This window comes from Barbus barbus (assembly GCF_936440315.1).
Source record: "Barbus barbus genome assembly, chromosome: 21".
Lineage (NCBI taxonomy): Eukaryota > Metazoa > Chordata > Actinopteri > Cypriniformes > Cyprinidae > Barbus > Barbus barbus.
This window is the reverse complement of record NC_136749.1, coordinates 2070920-2097141: the sequence shown is the minus strand read 5'-3', so window position 1 is coordinate 2097141 and position 26222 is coordinate 2070920. Positions and strand designations below refer to the sequence as shown.

General features: G+C 36.5%; 1 protein-coding gene across 1 annotated transcript; it reads left to right on the top strand.

Moving 5' to 3' along the window:
* The first annotated feature begins 1850 nt into the window (after positions 1–1850).
* Positions 1851–26135, top strand: LOC306887171 (BAR/IMD domain-containing adapter protein 2-like). The gene is made up of 15 exons (XM_079444730.1): positions 1851–2198; positions 5536–5647; positions 6452–6527; positions 6715–6801; positions 9535–9596; positions 12310–12381; positions 12573–12710; positions 14664–14816; positions 16878–17057; positions 18298–18616; positions 20782–20992; positions 22186–22248; positions 22370–22553; positions 24004–24044; positions 24121–26135. The coding sequence occupies exons 2-15, from the start codon at positions 5600–5602 to the stop codon at positions 24191–24193; spliced, it is 1707 nt and encodes a 568-aa protein (XP_079300856.1). The 5' UTR covers positions 1851–2198; positions 5536–5599; the 3' UTR covers positions 24194–26135.
* Positions 26136–26222: the final 87 nt, after the last annotated feature.

Sequence of the window (26222 nt, the reverse complement as noted above, 5' to 3'; positions counted from 1 at the left end):
CAGTAATCCTGTGATATCTGTCTGTTAGGAAAAGGAAAATTGTGCTTGGGCTTTAGTACAAGGCAACTGTGCCTGGTGTGAGTATTCAATCGATTTACACTTCATATCATCGCCGACATATATATTGTCATATCGCCATAGCAAGCAGTAATGATGATTCAAGTTTAATGAACACATTTGACTAGCTAGTTGATAAAACCAAAATCTGACCACACTAGTGCTAATGCTATGTTCCCCTTGCTAGTGCTCATTTTTACCTGCTGGGACAGGTCTGCTTTTTTCCCACAAAAGCAAGATCGCCTTGTTTTAATATTAAAGTTATGCACATAGTAGTGCAATAACCATTTCAAGCATGTTGTATGGTTTATACACAGCAAAACAGCATGCATTTGACCGAAAATCCAGAATCATCAACAAGCTAACTGTAAAGATAGCACTGTGAATCATGATATATTTGTTTACGTTTTATTCCAAATTAAATATCTTAAATATCTATGATTTTGACTTTAATAAGATTTCCCCATCCTCCATGATTCCTATTCTTTCCAACAGCAAAGCACTTGAATGTGACATGCTTGTAATCAGGACTTCTGGATTTGGAAGTAGGACATTTTGATAGCACACGAAGGCAGTATTATTGCTTATTTCCTATTTCTAGATGGAGTCATACAGCTGCAGCTCACATGCATGAAAGTGGCATGTCTGAACTAGCTGTTACAGGAAACCAGCAGTATAATAAAGAGGCTAACTGGTAAAAAGTATTTGATGTATTTTGAAAATACAAAAATACTAAGATTAAATGTATTTAAATACAAAATACATTTGATTTTTTTCAGAGGTATTTAAATACAAAATAGTATTTTGTATTTCAAATACATATTTTAAATATGTGTATTTGAAATACTGCCCATCCCTGGCTCTGGCTAATACCTTTGATAAACCAAAAATATTTTAAAAACTTTCAGTCATGAGAGTCTTTAAATGCATGCCAAGTGTAAAATCAAAGCTTTAGAGGAAAATTTTGATCCTAGTCCTTAAGAGAAAAATATTAAATGACAAAACAGTACAAGTACAACAGTGTTTGAGGCTTGGGCTGCTATGATTTTCTGCAATGCATGGCTAAGCATGGGTTTTTGTTTGCATGCAACAGTTTTTGCCACAGAAAATACAGAACATTTGATGACAAGCTAAATCACAATGTGATCAAAATGACCATCCTACCAGAAATTATTCATGGTGTTTGCATTCAGATGTAGTATGTTCAGTTCAAAGTGATTTTATTACTTACTTTTTTAATTTAAATACATTTTTGGACCAAGGATTGAGAGAAAAAAAATGGCACAAGACACACACACACACACACAGAGAGACAGAGAGAGAGAGAGAGAGATTTATGCTCTGCTGTAAAGTTACATTTTGAGCAACACGTTTACATTCATCATTGTATTAAAAAGCCATTTAACAAGGATATTTTAAATATATGAAATCTGGCTAGTACAGAAATATGTTTATAAAAATAAACATTTTTGGTCATAATTAAAAACCCAACAAAATAATGTCCAGTCAAAAGGAACGTGAGAAAAGGGTCTAGCATCATTTGTTTGCCCATGCCACTTCTGATATTGTATTCATCAAATTAAAAGTGAAGAGTTGGTGTATGAATGAGAGCGACTGTGTGTGTGTGTGTGTGTGTGTGAGTGAGTGAGTGAGAGAGAGTGTGTGTGTGTGTATGTGTGAGTGAGTGAGAGAGTGTGAGTGAGTGAGTGAGTGAGTGAGAGTGAGAGAGTGTGTGTGTGTGTGTGTGTGTGTGTGTGTGTGAGTGAGTGTGTGTGTGGGCTCCTGTAATGAGCAGAGGCGCTATTCACAGCGCTGTCCCGTTGCCTCATTGACATTCAGTCCCAGTGAGAGACAGACAGACAGAGAGTAAGAAGACATTGTCCGGCACAGAGACAACCACAGAGCTCTACATAGCGACAGCAAATGGACAGTATTTTGAGCGGAATGAAGATTAAAGTTTGATGTGAGCACTGAGTGTGATCTGACCTGAGGGGTTTGTGAGAGACGGGGTGAGGGGTGGACGAGGGATTTACTGGGTCAAACAAACCGACTACCCCCACCACTGAAGAAGGGAAATCAGAGGAGGACTGAGAAGAAAAAACACCAGACAAAGCGCCGAGGAAACGATGAACACTGAAAAGGTAGGAAAATTCCTCCAAATAACACAAAATACTGGAGTTCAATCACTTAAGAAACACAATGAAACTAACAGTCTGCTAAACGACTCTCAGTGCAACAAGTGCCATTTGAAAGAAAACTGAAAATGTGATTATTAACCCACTGATGGAGGTGTTATAAATTCTCAGGCTGATAAAGTTGCATTGCTTGCTAAACTTTGAATCGTTTTTCAGCCACATTAATTGTTTGGCTGATTACGAATTAAGCAGCAAGAGAACATCTATAACATCTATCTATTGAAATGTCTTGTTCATATCTCATCACGTGTTTCCTTTCACTGTTACATTAGCAGAATCTAATCGCCACCTTTAGCTCATATTTCCTCTCTATATCACTGCAATAATCACCAGCTCTAACAGCAAACAGGTGTCAACTATGAGAACAAATTAGAGACGCCAATTTACGTGTTAGAAATGAATGCTATTTACTTATTTATGTGGCAATACAGAGCAAAAATATGCACACAATTATATATTCACTGACGATTAAAGTTTCATGTAGTGAGTAGAAATCAAATCTGTTTCTGTGTGGAGTTAGTCCTAAAGATCCATATTCAATAATCCATAATGAGTTTTTGCGTTGAGGTCATCTACTTTTAATTGTATTCCTAAAAAACTGCAAAAATTTAACTTTTGGCACTAAAATGTACAGTCTTTCTCTTCCAGGAAAATGGACATAAATTAGGATAACTCGTGTTGCACTCAGAGCTGCTGACACATTTTGTCCAATCAAATGCGCTCTAGTATAGGAATGTCCCGCCCCCCAATATCACTTAGAAATAGCAAGCATGGTTAATGGCTGTGATGTAAACTATTATTTGAAAAAAGGGATGAGTCACTGGGGCAGAAGCCTTAAAGGGACTACTCTGTGCCTTATTTACCCCCTAACAGACACATAGTAGTGCAAATTACTACTCTATATGCAGAGTTTAGGACTATGTCACTTTAAAGGTATTTCTAGCTTAATTTATGGGAATATTGTTGACTTGATTGCATGGACTATGACATTACTGAATCAATGATGAACGGACTTTAACTGGAAAACTGACTGTTTAACACTGTAATGCTGCTTTGACACAATCTGTATTGTATAACATTAATGGATCGTTTGTTCAAAATGATCTGGTCTTTAATAAAAAAATCTGGTCTGCACAAAACGCTTGTTTTAAAATCTTTTAATTACTCTACAATAACTTCAGCAGCTAATTCCTCTTCAGCAGTGATGCTATAGATGGCTGTGCATGTGTTTCTCAGACACACAAGGCCTGTACAGTGTTCATTCAACATTTTTTCCTGAAATGCTTTAGTTGGATGTTTACCCAACATTGTTTAATGTTACTACTTGTTTCAGAAGTTTCAGAGAACATTCAAAAGTAACATTCCCATGATGTTTGTAATGTTCCTGTAACATTTGCATAATCAAGAAAAGCAGTTTTTGAAAAGCTGGATGTTTTGGACGTTCAGAGAACATGATGTTTTATATAACTCAATGGGAACGTTAGCAAAACATTCTTAGAACAATCTATCAACACAACACATGAAAGAGAACTGCATTTGTCAAGCTATTTCATTAAGTCTTTAATGAAACTTTAAGCATTAATAAATTTGTGAATTGTGTTTGAATCGCTGAATGTTGGTGAACTATTAGTCAATCATCTGCTGTCAGTGTGAATCACTGAAAAACAAGGGATGCTCAAGATGTGATGGGAATGTTATTTTTGGGGGGGTCTCACTCAATCACTTCATTTAGGTCAAATTCTTCCTCCTAATCTTCCTCTAATAACACACATGAGAGCGCTGACCTGCTGTAAACACTGGCCTTCGGAGCTGAAGCTTTATGTGATGGGTAATCCTGACTGGAATCTTTTATTCGAGATCTTTCCAGAAGGGAAGCCGTGTGAGCGCAGTGTTTGTTCAGCGGCTTGACTCTTGCGCTTGGGAAGAACTCTCCTCAGGGCACTGTGACATATCAGACTCGGTTTCATGAACTTAAGACATGCAATAACAGTGCATTAGGACGGCTTTGGCCAGACTCAGACTATGGAATCTCTCAAGGGTCACTAACAGAGGTGGTCCTTATTTTGAAATTCATGGAATTATGTGCAGTACATGTTTAAAAATAACAAGGTAAAAACTCCATGAAACATTTTGTCAGCCATCTAACATAATTGGTTATCTGAATCAGCCTGACTACATTCGATTTAGTATTTTTACATCGGATATTGGATTTGCTAGCAGAATTAATTTGATTAATAAAATTGTGCTTTATTGAAAATGTGTGCTATTTAATGTCTAGTAACTGTTTCATAAAAATGCTATATTAAAAGTTGGAAATATACTTTATCTGCATACAGTACAGTCATGTAAAGCAAGATAGTGTATGCTGTATAGCAGATCTCAACAGCTAATATTATCATCCAGCTCTAATCTACTTAATGTGACTTTAAGATATTATAACTTTATGATTTCTAAACAACGTGTATTGTGTGCTAAATCAATAAAAATAGAATTAAAATTGATTTGACTTGATAAAAGCAATGCTGCATGTCTAATTTTTGTTTAAAATGATTTAGGATTCCACCTGTCCAACAAAACAAGTCAAATTCCTGCAGAAAGAAAGCAAATTCCTTCCTAATTCCTAAAATCACTTTCTGTTGATGGTTTGGTTTCGATATCTGAAGCTGTCATGAGTTTTCCATGGTTTGGACTGCAGAAAAACCCTGATATTTTATACTATTCTTTTGTGACACTGGCTTCCTGTTTTTGAATACCAATATCCTTGTGCTCATCCATGCAAAAATGGTTTGTCAAGACAGTTGTGGAGGATCTCGATGAGTCTAAACTGGGCCGACGGCTGCGAGTCAGGCCTAATCATACAATCACACAATGCCTGACCTCTCTAATGCTCTTGTGCTTGAATAGAAGCAAATCCCTTCAGCTATGTTATAACATCTAGAGGAAAGCATTCGTGAGGCCAGTGGGGCTGTTATCACCACTTCAGTTAGCTTCAGTGTTTTAGAATAAGAGCAGGTGAACACATCTGATGTGATCTAAACATTCTAGATACAATTTCATAAAGGGAAACACCAAAACGTTTTTATTTAGTAGAATGTTGGAAACCAAACAGCTGATGGTAGCCATTGACTTCCATAGTATGGAGAAAAAAAACACACTATGGAAGTCAATGGCTGCCGTGAACTGGTTGGTTACCAGCACTCTTCTTCAAGGCAGATCTCTAGACAAACATGAGCCAGATCCATCCTCTACGTCTCACGATCTTGATCTCTTTCTCTCCGTGTAGCCGTGTGTGCTCTGACTTCCTGACGTCTAGAAGTGAGGTGAACCGATCTGGAGAGAGAAGCACAATGTCACGATCAGATGAGGTCAACAAAATGACAGAAAATGTCTACAAGGTATGTGTTCAATGAAAGGGAACAATAAATAGACAATCCAATAAAAGGATGATAAAAGGAGACGTTTTTTTTATTATTTAGTTGCAAACATATGCACCAAGGTCTTAGAAATGTAATATTTTCTTCATATTTGTTTTATACATATTTTTGTGCAAAAAAATGCATATATCAACAGAAATAATTGACATAATGAAAAAGAAAACTTTATGAATCCTAAATGATATAATTTCCTGTTTTATGTGTTTCCTGCCACATAACAACTTTAATCACATAAGTACTTTAGCTTTTTAAGAGCATTATAGTTATCACACACAAAAAAATTATTTGGCAAGTAATTAAATTATTATAATTTTTTTGGTCACTATGTTTGTCTATATGTAGAGAGATAATAATTTTATATAATTGTTAAATATATATATATTTTTTAAATGCTTGTCTGCTTTTTAATTTTTTTTTAAATACAATCTTTTCTTATTTAAAAAAAAAAAAAAAATAGAAATATGCCAAAGCACTTAATTCTTTTTTATTAAACTGTTTAAACACCACCTAGACATTTTTAATTTTAAATGCCACAAAAATTATAAATTAATTCTAAAGTTATATTTCAGTCATTGTGAATTGTATTTTTAACGGTATTTTGAATAATAATAAAAAATGAGCATCACTGGCAGTCCATTTTCCATTATTCCTCCATGTATCGCTCTGTCCTGTTATGAATTTTCCATGTCTTCCTGTTTCAGTATTTTAATTACTGTTTATATACAGTTATGTCCTAACTGAATGTGTTGTTGATTCTGTGTTTAGGGCATTCTGGACCAGTTCAACCCCAGTCTGAAGAATTTTGTCACCATGGGCAAACACTATGAAAAGGCTCTGACAGGTCAGACATCATTATGTAATAATGTAATAGTTCAATTTCTCTGTGATGGGCAAAAGTCTGGAAATTAGTGTGAACTTGGATGTATGTTCATCAGCACTTCACCTGCCAAAGACTGCTGTAACATGCCCACGCTCTCTCTATGTCTCTCTCTCTCTCTATTTCTATTGATATATTTCTATCCCTCCAGGCGTCACAGTAGCAGCAAAGGGTTATTTTGATGCTCTGGTCAAACTAGGAGAGCTGGCCAGTGACAGCCAGGGCTCGAAAGAACTGGGTAAGACACTTCAAATCAAATCACAGTGAAAATACCAGAAAGATTTGATTAAATAAATGTCCTAGAAGTTAAATAATCTCTCAAACTAATTGTATGGTCTGGTTCATAACTTAAGTATTGCACCAGAGTCATTGCAAGTACAGTATACTTACAGCACATTTGCAATTAAAGTACTGATGTTGTCACGTAATTCCACATAATTATTCAAATGAATCAAGAGATGTTAGACAAGATGTTTCGATAAAAGTGAAAATGTTGCAACATGTTAATAATGTTATAATATTATTATGTTATATGACCCAAATCTAATTTTATAATTACAAAGTGTATTTTTCTGCAGACTACACTACATTATCAATAAGGGCCTTAAAGTTGACTTAAAAAATAAATAAATATAATTTTTTTTAATTTTAGCTGTTGACCAAAACATATTCAAGCTACAGTTATATAATGAATATGAACTTAAAGTGCAGACTCTGAGCTTTAATATGAGGGCATTCTCATCACATTTGGAGGAAAGGTTAAGGAGTTACTTTAATATGAACCTCCGCCCTTTTTCAAGGGACCATAAGTAATTGGACAGTTGACTCAAAAGGGCGTGAGCTATTCCTTCATTATTTCTACATCAATTAAGCAGGTAAAGGGTCTGGAGTTGATTCTAAGTGTGTCATTTGTATTTGGAAGCTGTTGCTGTGAACCACATCATGCGGTCAAAGGATCTCTCCAAACAAGTGAAACAGACGATTGTTAGGCTTCAGAAAAAAAACTAATCCATCAGAGAGAGATAGCAGGAACATTAGGAGTGGCCAAATCAACAGTTTAGTACGCACTGGTGAGCTCAGAAACCTAAAAAGACCTGGACGTCCACAGAGGACAACAGTGGTGATGAACGGAGAATCCTCTCCATGGGAAAGAAAAACCCTTTCATAACATCCAGCCACGAGAAGAACACTCTCCAGGAGACAGATGTGTCTACAATCAAGAGAAGACTTCACCAGAGCAAATACAGAGGCTTCACCACAAGCTGCAAACAAACCCAGATTAGACTTTACCAAAATAAAACATCTAAAAAAGCCAGAGCACTTCTGGAAAAGCATTCTTTGGACGCTGAAATTAAGACGAACCTGTTCCAGAATGACTGGAAGAAAGAAGTGTGGAGAAGGCTTGGACAGCTGATGATCGAAGCACACAGCATCATCTGAGAATCATGGAGCAGTGTGATCATGAGCTGCATGGCTTCAGTGTCTCTGGGTTACTGCTGTTTAGAGATGATGAGACCGAAGACAGAAGAGTATAGAGGTATACTCTCTGCTCAGATTCAGTCTAATGCAGCAAAGCTGATTCAGCAGCGCTTCATAGTACAAATGAACAATGACCCAAAACATACAGCAAAAGCAACCCAGGAGTTTGTGAAGGTAAAAAAGTGGAGTATTCTGCAACGGCCGAGTCAATCTCCTGATGTCAACCTGATTGAGCAGCATTTCAGTCGCTGAAGACAAAACTAAAGACAGAAAGAGCCACAAACAAACAACAACTGAAGTCAGCCGCAGTAAAGACCTGGAGAACATCACAGAGAAGAAACCCAGTCGCTGCTGATGTCCATGAGCTACAGACTTAAATCACCTGCAAAGGACTCTCAACAAAATATAATTTTATCTATGATTATATTTACTTTACAGCTATTACTTCCCATGATTTAGATCCAGTGCTGTTTTGGTACCATTTTTATTTTAAGATTTTCCATTTTCGTTTTAATTTTAGTTAAAATTTTAGTGATATTGTTGTGTGTTTTTGTCATTTTTATTTAGGTTTACGTACTATATATAGTTTTTGTGGTTTTATTTGAGTTTTATTTAGGTTTAGTTAATTAAGTCGGCTATATCAAAGTTAAACTAGCCAAAAATATATTTATATTTATTTTACATTATACATTTTTTTTCTTTTCATAATTTTTTTATGGCTTTAATTTTAGTTTTAGTTAGGGCTATTCAAATCTGTTTCTGAAGCGACACTTCCGGCAGAGTAAAGTTAATGGTGAGAACTGATTGTGAAAATGTACATAAATTTAACTACATTGTTCAACTTCATAGTGCATCAGTGCTTACAGGAAACGAAAGCGTAAAAACAAGTGACTACAGCAGAAGAGAATGAAGAGGCAAAGCCTGTACGATAAAATGGAGATGAAGAAAGTAAGAGAAAGCGAGAGAGGGGCAAAAGAGAGAGAGGCCTTTGTTGAAAGATTAACAACACCACATGATCTCATTGTGCTGCTGAAAACAGCGGGGGTGGACGAGAGGGAGGGAGGAGGGCAGGAGGGAGAGATGCCAAGCTGCACACACACTGTTGCTCAGTAGGGGATAAAGAAGGCCAACATCTACTGCTCGGCCCACTGGAACCGACAACAAAACATGCCACAAATTCACCCTCAATGAAACGCAAGAATGGACAGGCAATGCCATGCATATCACATCCTCTGAAGGAAGAAATTGCTCTTTTTCATTTCTTTCAGACAAATAATTGCATATGCATCACAGTCTGCAGTTTATGTTTATGAACATGCATTTCAAAAAAGTTAACATGCAGTTGTTGCATTTATAGATTGAACTTTAATGTGACCCTATCGTGACCTTTATGCGAGTGAGATGTCATTATGGGGTCGTGTGTGAAAGTATGTTTGATAACACATTGTGTGGAATGTCTTTGACACGTCTTCTCATATTCATATTGATTCAGGTGATACGTTGTTCCAGATGGCAGAGGTTCATCGGCAGATCCAGGTCCAACTCGAGGATGTGGTGAGTAAATGTGATTGCATTGTTGGAGCAAAGCTGTACAGTTACAGTATGAAGTATAGTATAAAGAGTGTGGTGGCAAAAACGTTCAGTTTTTAGCATGTTCGTTCTTACCGAAGTGACAAGTTACAATCACACAGTTCTCTCTTTCTGCAATTCTTGGATTTGTGTGTAATGTTTTGAAAAAAAGAGACAAATATTTGAAAATGTGTGTAAGCAGCTGAACTGTAAAACTACCAAAACTCTTCATACATTACCTTATCATTGCTTTGGCACAAAATGCATGACTACATCTTTCCAAGAACATGAATTATTTTCTGTCTCAGACACAAACAATGCCAAAACTCAATGTACCTACAGGCCAATTTGCACACGTTCACATTCTCTCTACAAAACTTTTAAAATGAACAGTTAAAACAAATACTATCAAAGCAATTTGATGTAGCTGAACACCTACACACGTGTTAGTCAATTTCATTCCCATCTATACAAAAGGGGAAAACTCAATAATTGTGTACTGTAATGTATACATGAACTAACATCTACTGCAGTGAATTATAAGAAGCACAAAGTGTCATTCTTGTTTTGTAAAGAAATGTTACAATGTTACAGGGTTACAGTTTCTTAGGTCAGTCTTTCATGGCTGAAAGCCTTTGCTGGTGTTATGGAAGAATAACTTGATTTGAGACATGCATGAAGTGCTACGGTAGCTTTACTGCGTTTTGAATGTGAAATTAACAGCTGTGTCAAGAGTTTTGAAAAAATGACTTAAATATTGAGAAATGTGTCCTAGCAATTGTAAAAAAAACCTGTAACCAGTGCCAATATATCTCTCTCCACCCTCAATACCACGACTGAGGTGCCCTTGAGCAAGGCACCGAACCCCTAACTGCTCCCCGGGCGCCGCAGCATAAATGGCTGCCCACTGCTCCGGGTGTGTGTTCACGGTGTGTGTGTGTTCACTGCTGTGTGTGTGCACTATGGATGGGTTAAATGCAGAGCACGAATTCCGAGTATGGGTCACCATACTTGGCTGTATGTCACTTCACTTCACTTCACTTCACTTCAATATACAATGTTTTCCTCTGTAAAAAAAATAAATACATTTTAGTGCATGGATGCTCATAATTTGAGCATTTGACATCTTCAGCTTTGTCATAAACATTATTGGGTGGCAAAGGATGAGTTGTTCCTCCTCATCAAGTGTAGACAATACTAAATACACTAATGACTGATCGTGTCTATTCTATGTTCTTCTCTTTCCCTTTAAACTCACCCTATTTATTTATTATTTAAATTTTTTATTAATCTGTGTATAAGACACAATAGGGTGAGATAGTTCATAATTAGTTAACCCCCTTAATAATCCTTAGTATGTGCTCAATTAAGCATTAATTTAGGCATTAGTACATGATTATTCATGTACCCTTATTGTAAAATGTTACCGATGCTTCACTGTATGAAGAGTTTTGAAAAACTGACCTACCCTTACAAAAAAATAAGTTTATTCAAATGTGCTATTAGTATACTTCTTTTAAACTAAAAAAATACTTTATGTACTTCTCCGAAATATGCTTAAAATGACATTTAAGTATACTTGACTTATACTTAGAAAAAGTCTAAATATATGTGCTCCTAGAATCCGTGTTTTATATGGTAGGCGGCGCTAGTACACATCTTCTGTACAGAATTTCCCCCGAAAACACAAGTGAGGAAGAAACCGAAACAACAGATGCTTCCACATGTAATCTAACAAGATCATCAGACATAAAACAGCATAAAATCAAATGTCACCAATGAAGAGGTAATAATGACTGTCCAGCTTTGGGGTGTTGATCGACTCCATCTATGTTTTGATTATCATTCTGAATCCAGTTCATAGTCTTTTTCAGCTATTTGTTCAAAATGTTGTTTATTTTTTTATTTATGAAACTTACCAACATTCAGGTGTTTAAAAAAAAAATGCATGAAGCTAGAATAAAATGTGTTTGTTTACAAGCAGATACCCTGTTCTTTCTTTTGATGTTTTGTGTGTTCAGATATTCATAACAAAATAATTAATACCTAAATAGGGACATAGTAGTGTACTTAAAGTATGACGTTAATGTTCACTTAAAGAAAACTTATAAGTATACTTTCAGTATAAAACTACTAAACTAGTAGTTTACTGAGACTATACTTCAAAGTGTACTAAAATGCCACAAGTATTTAATCAGTATACCTATAATTTCACTTTTAGTATAGTTGCAGTACAGGCTTTGATGTAAACTAGTTGTGTACTCAAAGTTTACTACTGTTATACTTCATGTATACTTAAAAATATACATTTATATACTAGAAAGTAGGCCAATTTAGTCCCAAGGCGTATTGAACTACTACACTTACAAGTATACTACTAGTGCACTGATATTTGTATGAAGTATACTTAAAATATACTTGAAGTATACTACTTTTTGGTAAGGGTATAGTGAGAAAAACTATAATGAGCAGTATTTAATGTAATAATTCCTTTAGCAGGTGCTGCAAAGAAGTCCTAATCTGAGACAAAACACCAGAGAGCCACAAGAAACGCTAGTTGCAGACAACAAATGTTAAAGTGCCAATAGAAACACTACTAAAATGTGCTGTAGATATCTCTGTTTTAGTTTAGTGAAGCTGGAGTGACCTGTGTGTTTCCATACTCACTGTATTTGCTGTGTTTTCTGTCTGTCTGCAGCTGAAGCTGTTTCATTCAGAGCTGCTGTCTCAACTCGAGCAGAAACTGGAGCTAGACATCAAATATCTGACCGTGAGTGGACATCGCTGCCTAACTAAACAACCTACTGAATTTACTAATTAGCAGAGCTCAAACACAGAGTTTGTCTTGTAAACCCTTTGAGTAAATGAATCAGAAAAGAGTAATATGGGAATGAACTACTCCTCCTGAACTCTCAGAAACTTACCAGAAACGTGATATACTGTATGAAACCCTTTGTCCAGGCGACGCTGAAGAAGTACCAGAGTGAGAGGAAGTCAAAGGTGGAGTCCATTGAGCGCTGTCAATCACAGCTGAAGAAGCTGCGGAGGAAGAGCCAAGCTAGTCGCCATCCTAACAAATATGGAGACCGAGAGATGCAGGTACAAACTTCTTTGCTGTCACACACAATCTACTCCATGCCTTCTGTCGTCTGAGTGACAGTTTATAGTTTTTTTATCCAGTAAAAGCTCTTTTAGTGTAATTGTACAGACGTCCAGCTTCAGCTGCTGTTTCTGTCAAATCTTGACTGATTTTGACGAGGTAAAGGTCAGAATAACTGCAGTCATATCTCCAGATGAACACTTACTGGACTGAAGCAGCTCAGCTTTACGTGATTCTCCATCAATCATGTTTTTAGAAAAATCAGGGCGTCTCAAATCTGATCATCAGGATCTTTTGAGGAGCGTTTGCTTCCAGAAACTTTACTTTCACTGTTCCTCAGCGGAGGAATGATCTTTTTTTTCTCATGAAGGTGTACAGCTGTCCTGTCTGTGATGTCGGATATGTTGATTGATGTTGATATGCCTGACATTTGATTTGGCACCAAACTTAATAGTAAAAACATTTTGTAATGTGACTCAGTAACCTTAGAGTTAATTACCTCCTGATTTGGCCTGGTCACAATCACCTTCAAGCGAAGCTACGCTGATTGGCGCGGCAGTAAATGAACAGTAAGTCACTTTGGATTAAAACAGCTGCTGAAGAACGGAGTAATTGTGTTGCTTGCCAGTTCTTTGACTGCTGTGTTCATTACTGAAGACTTAGTGTGGAATGTCATGTACTGCCAGTCATTTGTAGTTTGTATGACTCATAATGGCTGATTGAGAGGAGAGCAGGCCGTCTGTGCGACCCAGTGTCCTACATATTAAAGCTGATTTGAGAGCGGAAGACTTTTCCTCCATGTGTGAACAAGTGTTTGTTTATTTGAGCATGTGTGTCCTCCAGCACGTGTTTGTTCAGGAGCGAGTCTATCTCTGTTTATGTAGGTCTGAGCTGTGCTATCACGAGCATTAGTCTAAACATGTTTTCAGAAAATAAAAGAAAGAACAAGTCATTTAGTTTGAAATTAAGCAGATATCTGGAAGAGCTGATTTGAGGCCAGAAACAAGTAAGACTGATGTAGTGAAAAAACAACTGATAATCATGAAGTAAAACAGGACCGCAGTCTGAAAGATGTTTAAAAAAGAAAATATAGGAGAAAATTACAGAGATAGTCAATGAAAAGGTCAGTTAAATGAACATTTGGAACAACATTATGGTCATTTGTGGGTGAACTGGTACTTTCATTAGTTCTAACTATATTGAAAATAAATGAATGGGGCTGCACGATAATCACAATATAGCTTAGTGTAATTATCAAATCAAAGCCTGCGATTTCATTTCATGTTCATTTACTCACGAGCAGCTCACGATGCAGTGTTTTCAGCTTCTTGGTTCACAGTAAATGCACTGAACTACATTCATGCATGTGCTGTGGGTTTAAACCGCATTTGGAAATGCAGTGTGCACTAGGTTTGCTTTATTTACATATTTGCATAATTTAGACATGATTTTACAGCATTTCAGCAGTGCATGTGCATTTGAACATCTGGAAGTAAAAAAAAACAAATTGACATGATAACAGTGTTGTAACTTGTAAATAATAATGATAAAACTTGTTATTATCAATTATTCGCAATTGTAGTTTAAAACTATAATATTGTTAGAATTAGTTAAAACATAATAACAACAACTATAATGATGATGATGATGATAGTAATAATAATAATTATTAATATTATACATTTTTTATCAGTTTTATTATTATTATTTAATTTGATTAGGCTCCTAAAACACCAGTGTGACTGTAGACTGAGACACAACTACAGAAAAAGAGGTTTGAGTCTACTTTAAAGTCAAAATAAAACACTTACTAAAAAAAATAATAATAAAGATATTATATTTTATCTGTTAACTTGCATGTCATGTGATCAACTTTAATGGCTAATGGTTTTGGGAGCCCCTTCTTAAAAGAGTCCCATGCTTATTTGATGTAAATTCTCTCTCTGTAACAGTATGTGGAGCTGATGAGTCGTCGGCAGGGCGAGCTGGACTCTCTGGTTGCGGTTGGTTATCGCTCCGCTCTGACAGAAGAAAGGCGACGCTATTGCTTCCTGGTGGACCGTCAGTGTTCAGTCACTAAGATCCTCATCAACTACCACTGCAAGGTAACACTACAGATATCAGCTTGCTCAAATGTGAGATCAAATCCATCTGCTGTAAAGGACTAGCAGACACAACAGCCTCACTGGAAAAATGTGCCGACATTCTAGCAAAACTCATGAAAAGTACCTATATGTACAATTCACTGTGGTTGACTAGACAATCATTTCATTTCATCACACTTCTTTGTGAAGACAGTGGCATATAATACAGTCAAATAATACATTCTTTAGCCATATAAAAACAGTTGTGATATGCGTGGGTAAAATGTATTGGTGACCCGCTGGCGGTTTTAGGTATACAGCGACCCCTGGCGGTTCTAGTGTTAAAGGTGATTTTCTCAATATTTACATTTTTTTCACCCTCAGATTCCAGATTTTCAAGCTGTATCTCAGCCAGATATGCTAACAAACCATACATTAATGGAAAGCTTATTCATTCAGCTTTCAGATGATGTATAAATCTCAATTTAAAAAAATTGACCCTTATGACTGGTTTTGTGGTCTAGGGTCACATATGTAAACGTGCTCGGTAGCGCACCTGGTACAGCATGTAAAGCACTTGGGGACAAGTCCCTTGACACACAAGCCACTATAAAAGAGCTCAAATACTTGTAGAAGCAAGATAAAATGACATTCTTCAGCAGATGGATTTGATCTCACATTTGCGTTAACACTAGCCACCATTTTCCTACTGAGTCTACTGTCTTTTAAATTATGGAAGGCTCTTCCAGTTTCAAAAAGGCTGAACCAGATCACTTCAAATCAAATCACTTCAAATCAGTTGTGCAACAAAAAATCATTATCTGTAATAACGTCAAACATATATCAATGAATAACATTGGCATTTTAATGTGACATGATATATCAAGAATATCTGTAGCAAGAGCTCTTCTCAGTGTTCTCAGCATCTATTTTCCTTTGTATTTCACTGCAACAGTATGAAGAAAGAGACACCGTATACTGCGAATTTGTGGTCTGCTTCCACTATGTATTTAGGATATGTCCCATATAATAATTCACTTGAATTCACTAAGAATTCAAAAAATCGCAAAGGCTTATTTTCATAGTTTAAAATGTCCCCTTTACACTTCTATTAGCGGTGTTTACTGGAATGTGTCTAAAGCAGAAAAGGACAATATTTGCAGTCTGTCAAAATGACGGAAATTGCTTTGAAATATTATCACTCAGTCTTCCAGTTAACTCCCCGCAGCCACCGCCTGCATTTTTACTAATTATTTTAACATACGCGTGTGTCTGTGTGTGCCTACTTAACCATATTTTGGGGACAAATTGGTACCCAGAAGTGAACAAAACCTGACAAAATCACCCCCCCCCAAAAAAACCTTTGAGGACGTCCTCATTTGTAAAACTGTGTTACTGTGCAATTTGTGAACATACAGCAGGAGACAAGGGAGAGGAACCGATCAGAGATTGATCAGAGATCAGAAGAAGGTAGACGGATGGCATCAAATACAGCATTTTACATTACATTGTCATGTGATACTGTATATACTGTAGAGGCATTACCATGGTAAAGACTGCACATTACTATAACCCACCTTTCATCTGAAAAGTTCAGCTGCAGAATAGATTGTCACATGGCACACTGAGAGCATTTACTGCACTGCACAAAATCATACGGCCATGCCATACCTTCATACAGTAGCCTAACACACTGGATATATACTTTTACAAATATTATGGATTTTATGTGAGTTATGCAAGTTAGGTAATGTAAGTATATTTTCTAACATGACAATTATTGCCTCAATTACTGTAATTATTTCAGCAACAAAGGTGTTTTAAAACATATATCTTGCATTGTTTGCTCTTGAATAAACTGAAATACTCAGTTGAAAGAAGATCACATCGGTATGTTTCAGTGATTTAAATCAAATGTTCTCAATATATATTACTGTTTTGAAACAGTGATTGTGTGGATGAAAATATGTGTTATTGTAATATGAAATATGACTGGTGAGATGAAGAGACTCTAAGCAGAGCACTTACAGTAAGCTGTGTATATAGCCATCAGCAGTCTAGAGATCTGGTTTTGTTTGGTAGGTGAGAGAGCTGTTGTCTCAGAAGCTGTCCTCGTGGCAGCAGTCATGTGCGCAGCCGATCAAGCTCCCCGAGCGAGCGCTGAGTCTGCTGCGTCACACCGCACCCCAGAGCTCTGGAGGAGCCGGACTCGCCGAGGTCCTGCGCAACGCCAAGCTGGGAATCACTCAGCCCGGAGAACAGGTCTATCACATACATGCTTACGTTTTCAGATTGTCACAATGAAAAAGACAGAATGGGGAACATAATGAACATAATGGGCATAAAATAGGATTCATGTTCTTTATGTAAAATATACTGTAATTTCCTTCTTTTCATTTTGATTTTTAAGTGAGAAATAATAGGGATGTTTCATCTCAACGCATGTAATGAATGGCTGTGTTTTGTGTTGGTTTGATAATGATGGATTTGTGGACACATCAATGTTTTTAGATTTGTGGAGTAAACAATATTTTCATTTTGAAGAAAAAAATAAAAATGAGACCCAGGACTAGTGGCATATTGTTATTAGTGTTATTACTTATAAATGTGATACTTAGGAAATTATTGAATAATAACCCAAATGAATTACTGAGTTAAATGTAAATTTCAGTGTTGCTATTAAGACATATCTTAGCTTAAAATAAATTAAATATGTAAATATCGATATCTCTGTATATAAGTCATATAATAAATTTACCTTTCAGATTAACGTCTTTAACTGAGTTTCAGGATTGCTTTGTCTGTGATTGATTATTATATTGTCAAAACACAATTTGAAATAGAAATAGACTTGGTATTTCATATGAATGGCATTTTTATTTAATATAATATAATATACGATACATACATTTCAGTACTTTTATAACATTTATTACATGCTTTCAGTGTTTTTTTGTTGTTGTTTGTCTTTAGTTTGTTTTTATCTCATTTAGAGCGTGACAAATTTGAGACCAAGTATTTTATGATATTTTACTCAATAAATAAATAATCATATTATGTATTGTTCGTTACTTTTCAAAATGACGTTCTAAAAATAAAAAAGCACACCAAATACATGCAGCTGTATCATACACTAAATTCTTCCAAAGTAAAATAAAATAATCTTGAGTACACACACATATATATATACTGTATATGATAAAACAAATCCACACAATTCAGTTAAATTTAAATGTTCAACCTAATTCTTTCCAAAACATGCTAACTGGATACAAATTTTGTATTGAAATTGTGTCCTACAAAATACTACAGAAAATGTATCACATTTTCCATGTGTTGTTTCAATCGATATTAATAAAGGAGGCCCAAAAAAAGCTGCAGAAAAAACATTTCTTATAACATCAATGTTGAATTCCCAATTAACCCCAATTAGGTGTAGCCTAGAGCTAATTCCCAGTTAGCTGTAGAACTAATGATGGTTGATTTGGGTCTGCTCTCTCAGAGGCTGTCTGTGCAGGAAGTCCCGCCTCTGTTGAACGGTGACAGCAGCAGTCGTCCTCAGCAGCAGCAGTCTCAACAGAACCCCTCCAGTAATGGACACGCCCACTCCGGTTCTTCAGCAAACCCCGCCCACTCCCAGCCAGCAGTGGGCGTGTCCGGGCGCCAGTCTCCTCCCACTGTTAGCCACACCCCCAGCTCCACCTACAGCGCCCCTCTGTCCCGTGCGCTGTCCAGCTGTCCCGCTGCTCCTGATCTCTACTCCACCTCCACACTGCCTCTGCCCCGGAGACAGCCCAGCGATACTCGCCAGGGATTCATGGGTGTGTGTGTGTGTGTCTGTCTGTCTGTGCGAGTGTGTGTGTGTGTCTGTCTGTCTGTCTGTCTGTCTGTCTGTCTGTCTGTGCGTATGCGAGTGTGTGTGTGTGTCTGTCTGTGCGTGTGCGAGTGTGTGTGTGTGTGTGTGTGTGTGTGTGTCTGTCTGTCTGTCTGTCTGTCTGTGCGTATGCGAGTGTGTGTGTCTGTCTGTGCGTATGCGAGTGTGTGTGTCTGTCTGTGCGTGCGTGCGTGTGTGTGTGTCTGTCTGTCTGTGCGAGTGTGTGTGTGTGTGTGTCTGTCTGTCTGTCTGTCTGTCTGTGCGTATGCGAGTGTGTGTGTGTGTGTGTGTCTGTCTGTCTGTGCGAGTGTGTGTGTGTGTGTGTGTGTGTGTGTCTGTGTGTCTGTCTGTCTGTCTGTGCGTATGCGAGTGTGTGTGTCTGTCTGTGCGTGTGCGAGTGTGTGTGTGTGTGTGTGTCTGTCTGTCTGTCTGTGCGTGTGCGAGTGTGTGTGTCTGTCTGGCTGTCTGTCTGTGCGAGTGTGTGTGTGTGTCTGTCTGTCTGTGCGTGTGCGAGTGTGTGTGTGTGTGTGTGTGTCTGTCTTCTGTCTGTGCGTGTGCGAGTGTGTCTGTCTGTCTGTGCGTGTGTGTGTGTGTGTGTGTGTGTCTGTCTTCTGTCTGTGCGTGTGTGTGTGTGTGTCTGTCTGTCTGTGCGAGTGTGTGTGTCTGTCTGTTCGTGTGCGAGTGTGTGTGTGTGTGTCTGTCTTCTGTCTGCGTGTGTGTGTCTGTCTGTCTGTCTGTGCGAGTGTGTGTGTCTGTCTGTTCGTGTGCGAGTGTGTGTGTGTGTCTGTCTTCTGTCTGTGCGTGTGTCTGTCTGTCTGTCTGTCTGTCTGTCTGTCTGTCTGTGCGTGTGCGAGTGTGTGTGTGTCTGTCTGTGCGTGTACGTGTGTGTGTGTGTGTGCGTGTGTTTGTGCACGTGAAGAATGACTCAGGTCATTTTTTATTATTTTAGTCCCAATTATATATATTGAGGATATTTTAAGATATTAAAATAATTTCTTGACATAATTTCAGTTTAAAATATTAATAGTTAATAATATAATATAATATAATTAATATTTAAATAGCAATTTAAAATATATCCATTTCAAATAAAATTGTCATTACTGTAATGCAGTAAGGAGTTTTTTTCTGATATTTCTTATTATACAAATATGATTAATCACAAAATAATAATATAGTTTGAATAATATAGTAGTAAGAATGAGATTGATTTAATTGCCATTAAAATGGCACAATCCAAAAGTAAAACATAATAATGTAAAATAATAGGCTTCTTTTTTATATGAAATATAGTTTTACTTTTAGGTAAAATAATATAGACATTTCTTGTCCATTTTAATTTTTAATATTATTTATACAATTATAGTATTTATTAATATTTTTATTATTTGGTTTTAGTTTAAATGCTTAGTTTTCATTTTAATTTTTAGTTTAAATTTGAATAATTGTGTACTTTTGTAATAACTATGTATTATCTTTAGTTTTAGTAATTTAAGTACACTTTTTTTTTTTTAAGGTAAATGGTTGCAAAAAATATATTTTAGCTACATTTAAAAAAAAATATTGAAAGTCAGTCAACTAAATTTGTTTATTTAAATGTAGCTAAAATAAATTGATTGCAACCACTTACCTTAAAAATATTTGTTAATTCAATTAATTATTTTTTTCAGTGTACTTAAACTTTTATTTACTTAAACTGAAACAATTTTATTTAGATTAGTTGCTAAAGTGATATATATATATATATATTTTCTTTTTTTTTTATATATATAATTTTAGAACAATAAAAACACAGTTTCACCATATCTTTCCACATTTCCATATGTTTTCTATGGAACAAAAAGGAGAATTGTTGGCTGTCAAGCTTCAAAAAGGACCAAAAACACCATTAAAACGAGTCCAAATGACCAGTGCGCTCTGCTCCAAGTTATAATCCCAAAAGCATTATGGCACTTTTATGGTGTGTTTGGCCTTTTGGGTGTTGAGCTTGACAGTCATCATCTGAGATTGCCATGTGAAGATTCTTCAGATTTTATTTTTGTGTCTTTTTTTCTGTGCTCTCCTTCTTTTGTGTCCAGGCATTAACTGTGTGTTGTGGTTGTGATGGTTCAGGTTCGACTCTTCCCCGTGTGCTTCCTCTCTGCGCCCCGTCCCGTGTGGAGGCTCTGTTCCCTCACTCCCCAGACTCCTGCGAGGGAGAGAAGCCTGGAGACCGAGGAGGAAGCTCCTGTCTGCTGTCCTTCCTGCCTGGAGACACTCTTTCCCTGCTGATCAGTGAACCCAGAGACGGCTGGCACTACGGCCAGAACGAGCGGACGGGACGGTATTTGACCACCAGCCTTTCAGTCAGGGCCAATTAAACACTAGCTATGCCTCGTTTTTGTTCTGATTTGTGGTGCAGAACTGAATAATCATGGCAGCAATATGAGGAGCCTGTTCTGAGAACAAGGCTTATACGGTTGTTTTACAGTGGCTTGGCATAAAGCAAGATTTTCCTTTAGTTCAAAGCAAGTTTAAAGCCTGTTCACACCAAGAGTAAAGCCCTTCAAAACAATGCATTCGTATGGACAAGACTTTGCTTCAGGATCAGTGTTATTTTAGTATTATTAATATACTGATATAGTATTAAGTAATATTCTGAAATTATTTGTATTTTTATATTTTCAGTTTTATTTGAACTTTTGTTTTGTTTTTTAAGTATGTTTTTATTAATTTGTATTTTAGTTTTAGTAATTTATTACTTGAACATATTTTAATTGCAGTTAGTTGCCAAAGCAACATTTCTAATTTTCTTTTTATATTTTATTTATTGGCCATTTTGTTGTATGTTGTTATTAGCATTTTTAAAATCTTTTTTTAATTACATTTTTAAGAATTTTTATTTTTACTCTAATTTCAGTAATTTAAGTATTTTAAATGAGAATTAGAAATGTTGCTTTGGCCACTAACTGAATTCAAATAAGTACAATAAATAATATACTATAAATGCTATAAATGACTAAAACTAAAATGTAAAAAAAACATAATAGATACATAAAAAAGACCAAAAATTAAACCAAGATTCAAATAGATTAAGATTAAAGGATTAAAACAAAATCTGAATATTAATTTAAAATTAAATGAAAATTAGAAATGTTGCTTGGATAACTAACTAAGATCAAATAATTAACTTTTTGTTTGTAATATTTATATTATTTTGTTTCGGTTTTATTTCACTTACTGAGATTTGTTAATAGGTTTAGTTTTTGTTAATGATAACAGTGGGGAGAGATAGAGTATAGTTAGTGCAAGCTTTGGGATCATGCGTCTGAATACACTGTAATCTATATTATTATCAGAGTGCATTAATACGCATTATTGACTGCAGTGCATTTTATTTCATCTGGATTTCTTTCCAGTCTTTCCATTTCGGACTTGTGTGAACAGGCCTTTTAAAAGCTTATTGCTGTTTAGGTTTATGGTGTCTCAGATATTCAGTCTTATTGTTATGCTGATGTTCTGAACTCTCCTTCATAGAAAAGGCTGGTTTCCCTTCTCCTACACACAGCCTTTCCCAAACACTCCCGGACGAGATCTCAGGTCTGCAGGAAAAACAAAGCCCCGTCTGAATGACATACAGTAATCTCTTGCTGCTGTCTCAGAAGGGCTTGCATTCCCATAACTCCCCTCTTTCTCTCTGTGCCTCTCATCACGGCTGCAGTCCTCCTGCCCTGTCGAAGGTGAACAGCACCAGTATGGGGCAGTTAGACAGGCTTCCCCCCGTGGGTCCGATGCCGCAGGTCAGCCCTGACTCCGAGGACGAGAGGAGCGTCTTATCCCAGCGCATCAGCACCTTCAGACCGCGACCCTACAGCATGATGAACCCCGAGACCAGCAGGATGAGGGTCAGAGAAACCACCTTCACCATGACTGTCACTGTGACTGTAATACTGTTTGAATGAAAGAAAAAAAGCAGTAAATGCACTCACCCTCAGACCATCTAAGATGTAGATGAGTTTGTTTCTTCATCAGGTTTGTAGAAATGTGTCTCTACATCAGTGTCTCAACAATGGATGCTCTGCAGTGAATGGGTGCCGTCAGAATGAGAGTCCAAACAGCTGATAAAAACATCACAATAATCCACACCACTCCATCCATCAGTTAACATCTGGAGAAGACTAAAGCTGAAACACATCCAGCATTAAGATGTTTTTAACTTCAAACCATTGAAGTCCATAATCTATAATAACTCTTCCTCCAGTGAAAAAGTGCATCTGCTGTTGTCTCTCACATCAAAAACCAGAAAAATATTAGTACAAGAGCTGTTTTGGCTTGTAAACGCTGCTTGATCTGTGCAGATTTCTCTCCTGATTCAGACCAGAACACTTTTTCACTGGAGGAAGCGTTATTATGGATTATGGACTTGTATTTTAGAAACAGTCTGAAGTTACATACGCCAGGATGGATGTGTTTCAGCTTTTGTCTTCTCCAGATGTTAACTGATGGACTGGAGTGGTGTGGATTATTGTGATGTTTTTATCAGCTGTTTGGACCCTCATTCTGACGGCACCCATTCACTGCAGAGCATCCATTGCTGAGACACTGATGCAGAGACACATTTCTCCAAATCTGATGAAGAAACACACTCATCCTGATCTCAGATGGACTGTGTGTGAGCACATTTTCAGCAAATTTCCATTTTTGGATGAACTCTAGTGACAAGACACAACAGGCAAGACACAACAAAAATAAAAAAAAGGAAAAATTGCAGATTTTCTAAAATGTTATGTTAATATATATACAGTTGAGATACTAGTGAATTAAACGCACCAATTTGCATACAGTTCTAGAACATAAATCTGAACATTGAATAAAAACTTATATCTACAGTTTAGATTTTGTATTTCTTTTTGAGCACAAAATAATTTATTTTGAAGAATGTTGGAAACCATACAGTTAATGGTAGCCATTGACTTCCATATAATTTTTTTTCTCCATACTATGGAAGTCAATGGCTACCGTCAACAGTTCTGAAAGAAATTCATACAGGTTTTGAGCAACTGAGTAAATGATGACAGAATTCAATTTTTTGGATGAACTATGCCTTTAAATGTGTATTTTGGATGTTTTGTTTCAATAATCTGAATAAAGACAAGTTATGGAAGCAGAATCTCAAACCTGAGCAGTGCATGAAGCCCCAGTGGTTTTGCCTGTAGTGTCTCAAGATGATTCTTATATAAGATTTTACTTTTCTCACTGTAAATGTTCACTTATTTCTCTTTCTGACTCAATCATGCAAGTATTTAGAATATTGTTTATATTCTGCTGACACTGATGTGTTTTCATGCTCCTCAGATGTCGACTGATTTCGCCTCGACGCCTCCATCACCCACCAGGTAAAGCTAGTCACCTGTGTTCAGAAGAGCTCTCCGTGTCTGATGGGTTAGTTCATTAACCTTCCCCTCTTCACAGGATCAACCCGTTCGCTCATATTCGACTCAGGAAGACGGTGACCGATGATCGCTCCGCCCCTCTAATACAGTAGAGCCTTTGATTGACAGCCAGAGATGCTCCTGTGAGTGCTTCATGCCTCAGTTTCCCTGAATAACACAACCTCTGAGAGGCAATAAAACACATTCAGACAATAACCAATATGAGAGAATTAAGTGCATTTAGATCATTTAGTATTTAGCAGATCAAATGTATATTCCATATCTATATTACATTATCAGAAACATTTAATATTTCAAGGTGTTTATGCATTTTGAATGAGTGCACATGAGATAGAACAGACCTTTAATATTTGATTCCATATTATGGACAACAGTTTCTTCAGTATTTTAATTCCTTTACTGTAATGTATGATGTTTACAATGAAACAGTCAATTGCAAAATTAAGTTTATGACAAAACTTAGATATTTTTGGCAACTGATATTTGTGGAGATGATTCACAATTTAGTTTCATTAAATATTTTATATAATATTTTACTTGTCGTCAGGGTGGTATAAGTATATATATAGATTTTTTTTCTGGTATACAAATGCACATCTCATAATCAAATTTTGTAAATGTGAGTTCTGTGGTTATTTACTCACTCGTGTCATATGCTATCATTTTTTTCTGCTGTCAATTTTGGGACTATACTTCCCACACAAAACAAGATACTTTCTCCTAAAACTTTTATTTTATTTTTTTAAATATTGAATAAAGACCAGGTATCCTAGAGCATTCTGGGAGAAGCAGGTGAGCTGATTGTTGAAGTCAAAAGCAGGCTGAATGGAAAATGGAGTATAATTATATATAGACAGGCTTTTGAAAGAGTTAGAAATGATTTTGGAAAAGCGTAGTGTTTGTGAAAGAGTGACGTGAAGAGGCTCTCATCTCTGGTCTCTTGTCCCGCTTCCATCTGTCTCATGTATGTGTTTAACCCCAGATCTGTAAAACTAAAGCTTGTAGTCCTGAGTTGGGCGAGGGATGTGAAGGCTAAGAGTGAGATCTGAAGACGTGACAGAAGGTCTGGAAAGTGTAGACGTGCTGGAGGACGTGACTGTGGTGAAGTGCTGTAGTTATTTTGGGACAGAAGACTTAAAGATGTTTCTGTCCAGTGGTTGGAAATTAACCAAAAGAATATGAGTTACTTTTGAGTTTGTGTGTTAAGTCAATCGTTTCTGAATTGTCTGAAATGTTTCTTATCGTTGTGAGATTTTACACTGAAACCAATCTAATTATTAGTGGCGAGACCTTTTGTTTACAAATGTTTGAATTATTATTTCTCCACTCCAGGCCAGTTTGCTCTGATGCCTTCATTTATTAACATTTTCTATTATAAAGATGTCTTAAATTGAAAATAATGCTAAAAGGTTAATCTCCAACCTTATATATGCAAATATAATACAGTGAGCCCAAAAGTCTGAGAAGTGTTTTTCTTCGTTGGGTATCATAATTACAGTATTTAAATTAACATGCATTTGATATTAGATCATGTTCTCATCATCATCATCTGAGATAAACAAGAGCGTCTTGAGCTTGACCTCTCAGTCACATGATCAAAAACACTCATTTAAACTTGATTAATGATCATTTCTTTGTATTAAACTGAGTGAAATCCTAAACTGTGTTTCCAAGTGGAAATGAAAAGCATCTCAGACTGTTGGACGCCGCTGCATGTTAGTCTGTATTAGTTTGTGAGTTTAATATCTGAACTGATGTAATCACGGTTGAGCAGCTTTGATCCCTGCTCATGTTGTACTTGTATTAAACATCCCAGAGAACACCGAAAGCAGGACTTTACTGCACAAGTCAGTCTGGCTGTTTTCATTATTAATGCTTATATGCAGCCACCGGACAGACTTCCTCGAGATATAAAAGCATTGTGTTCTGATACTCTACGGATCAGTCACACATTTTGGACTCTTTAACTTCATTATAACTGTGTAGCCTTTCTTCTTTTTAAATGTACTTCAATAAACAAAGTTAATCTCTGTGGTTTGGACTTGTTTCACTCTCTATACACAAACAATTAGGATGAAAGCCAATGAATGTTACAAAACTGTAGCAGAATAAAAGATCCGA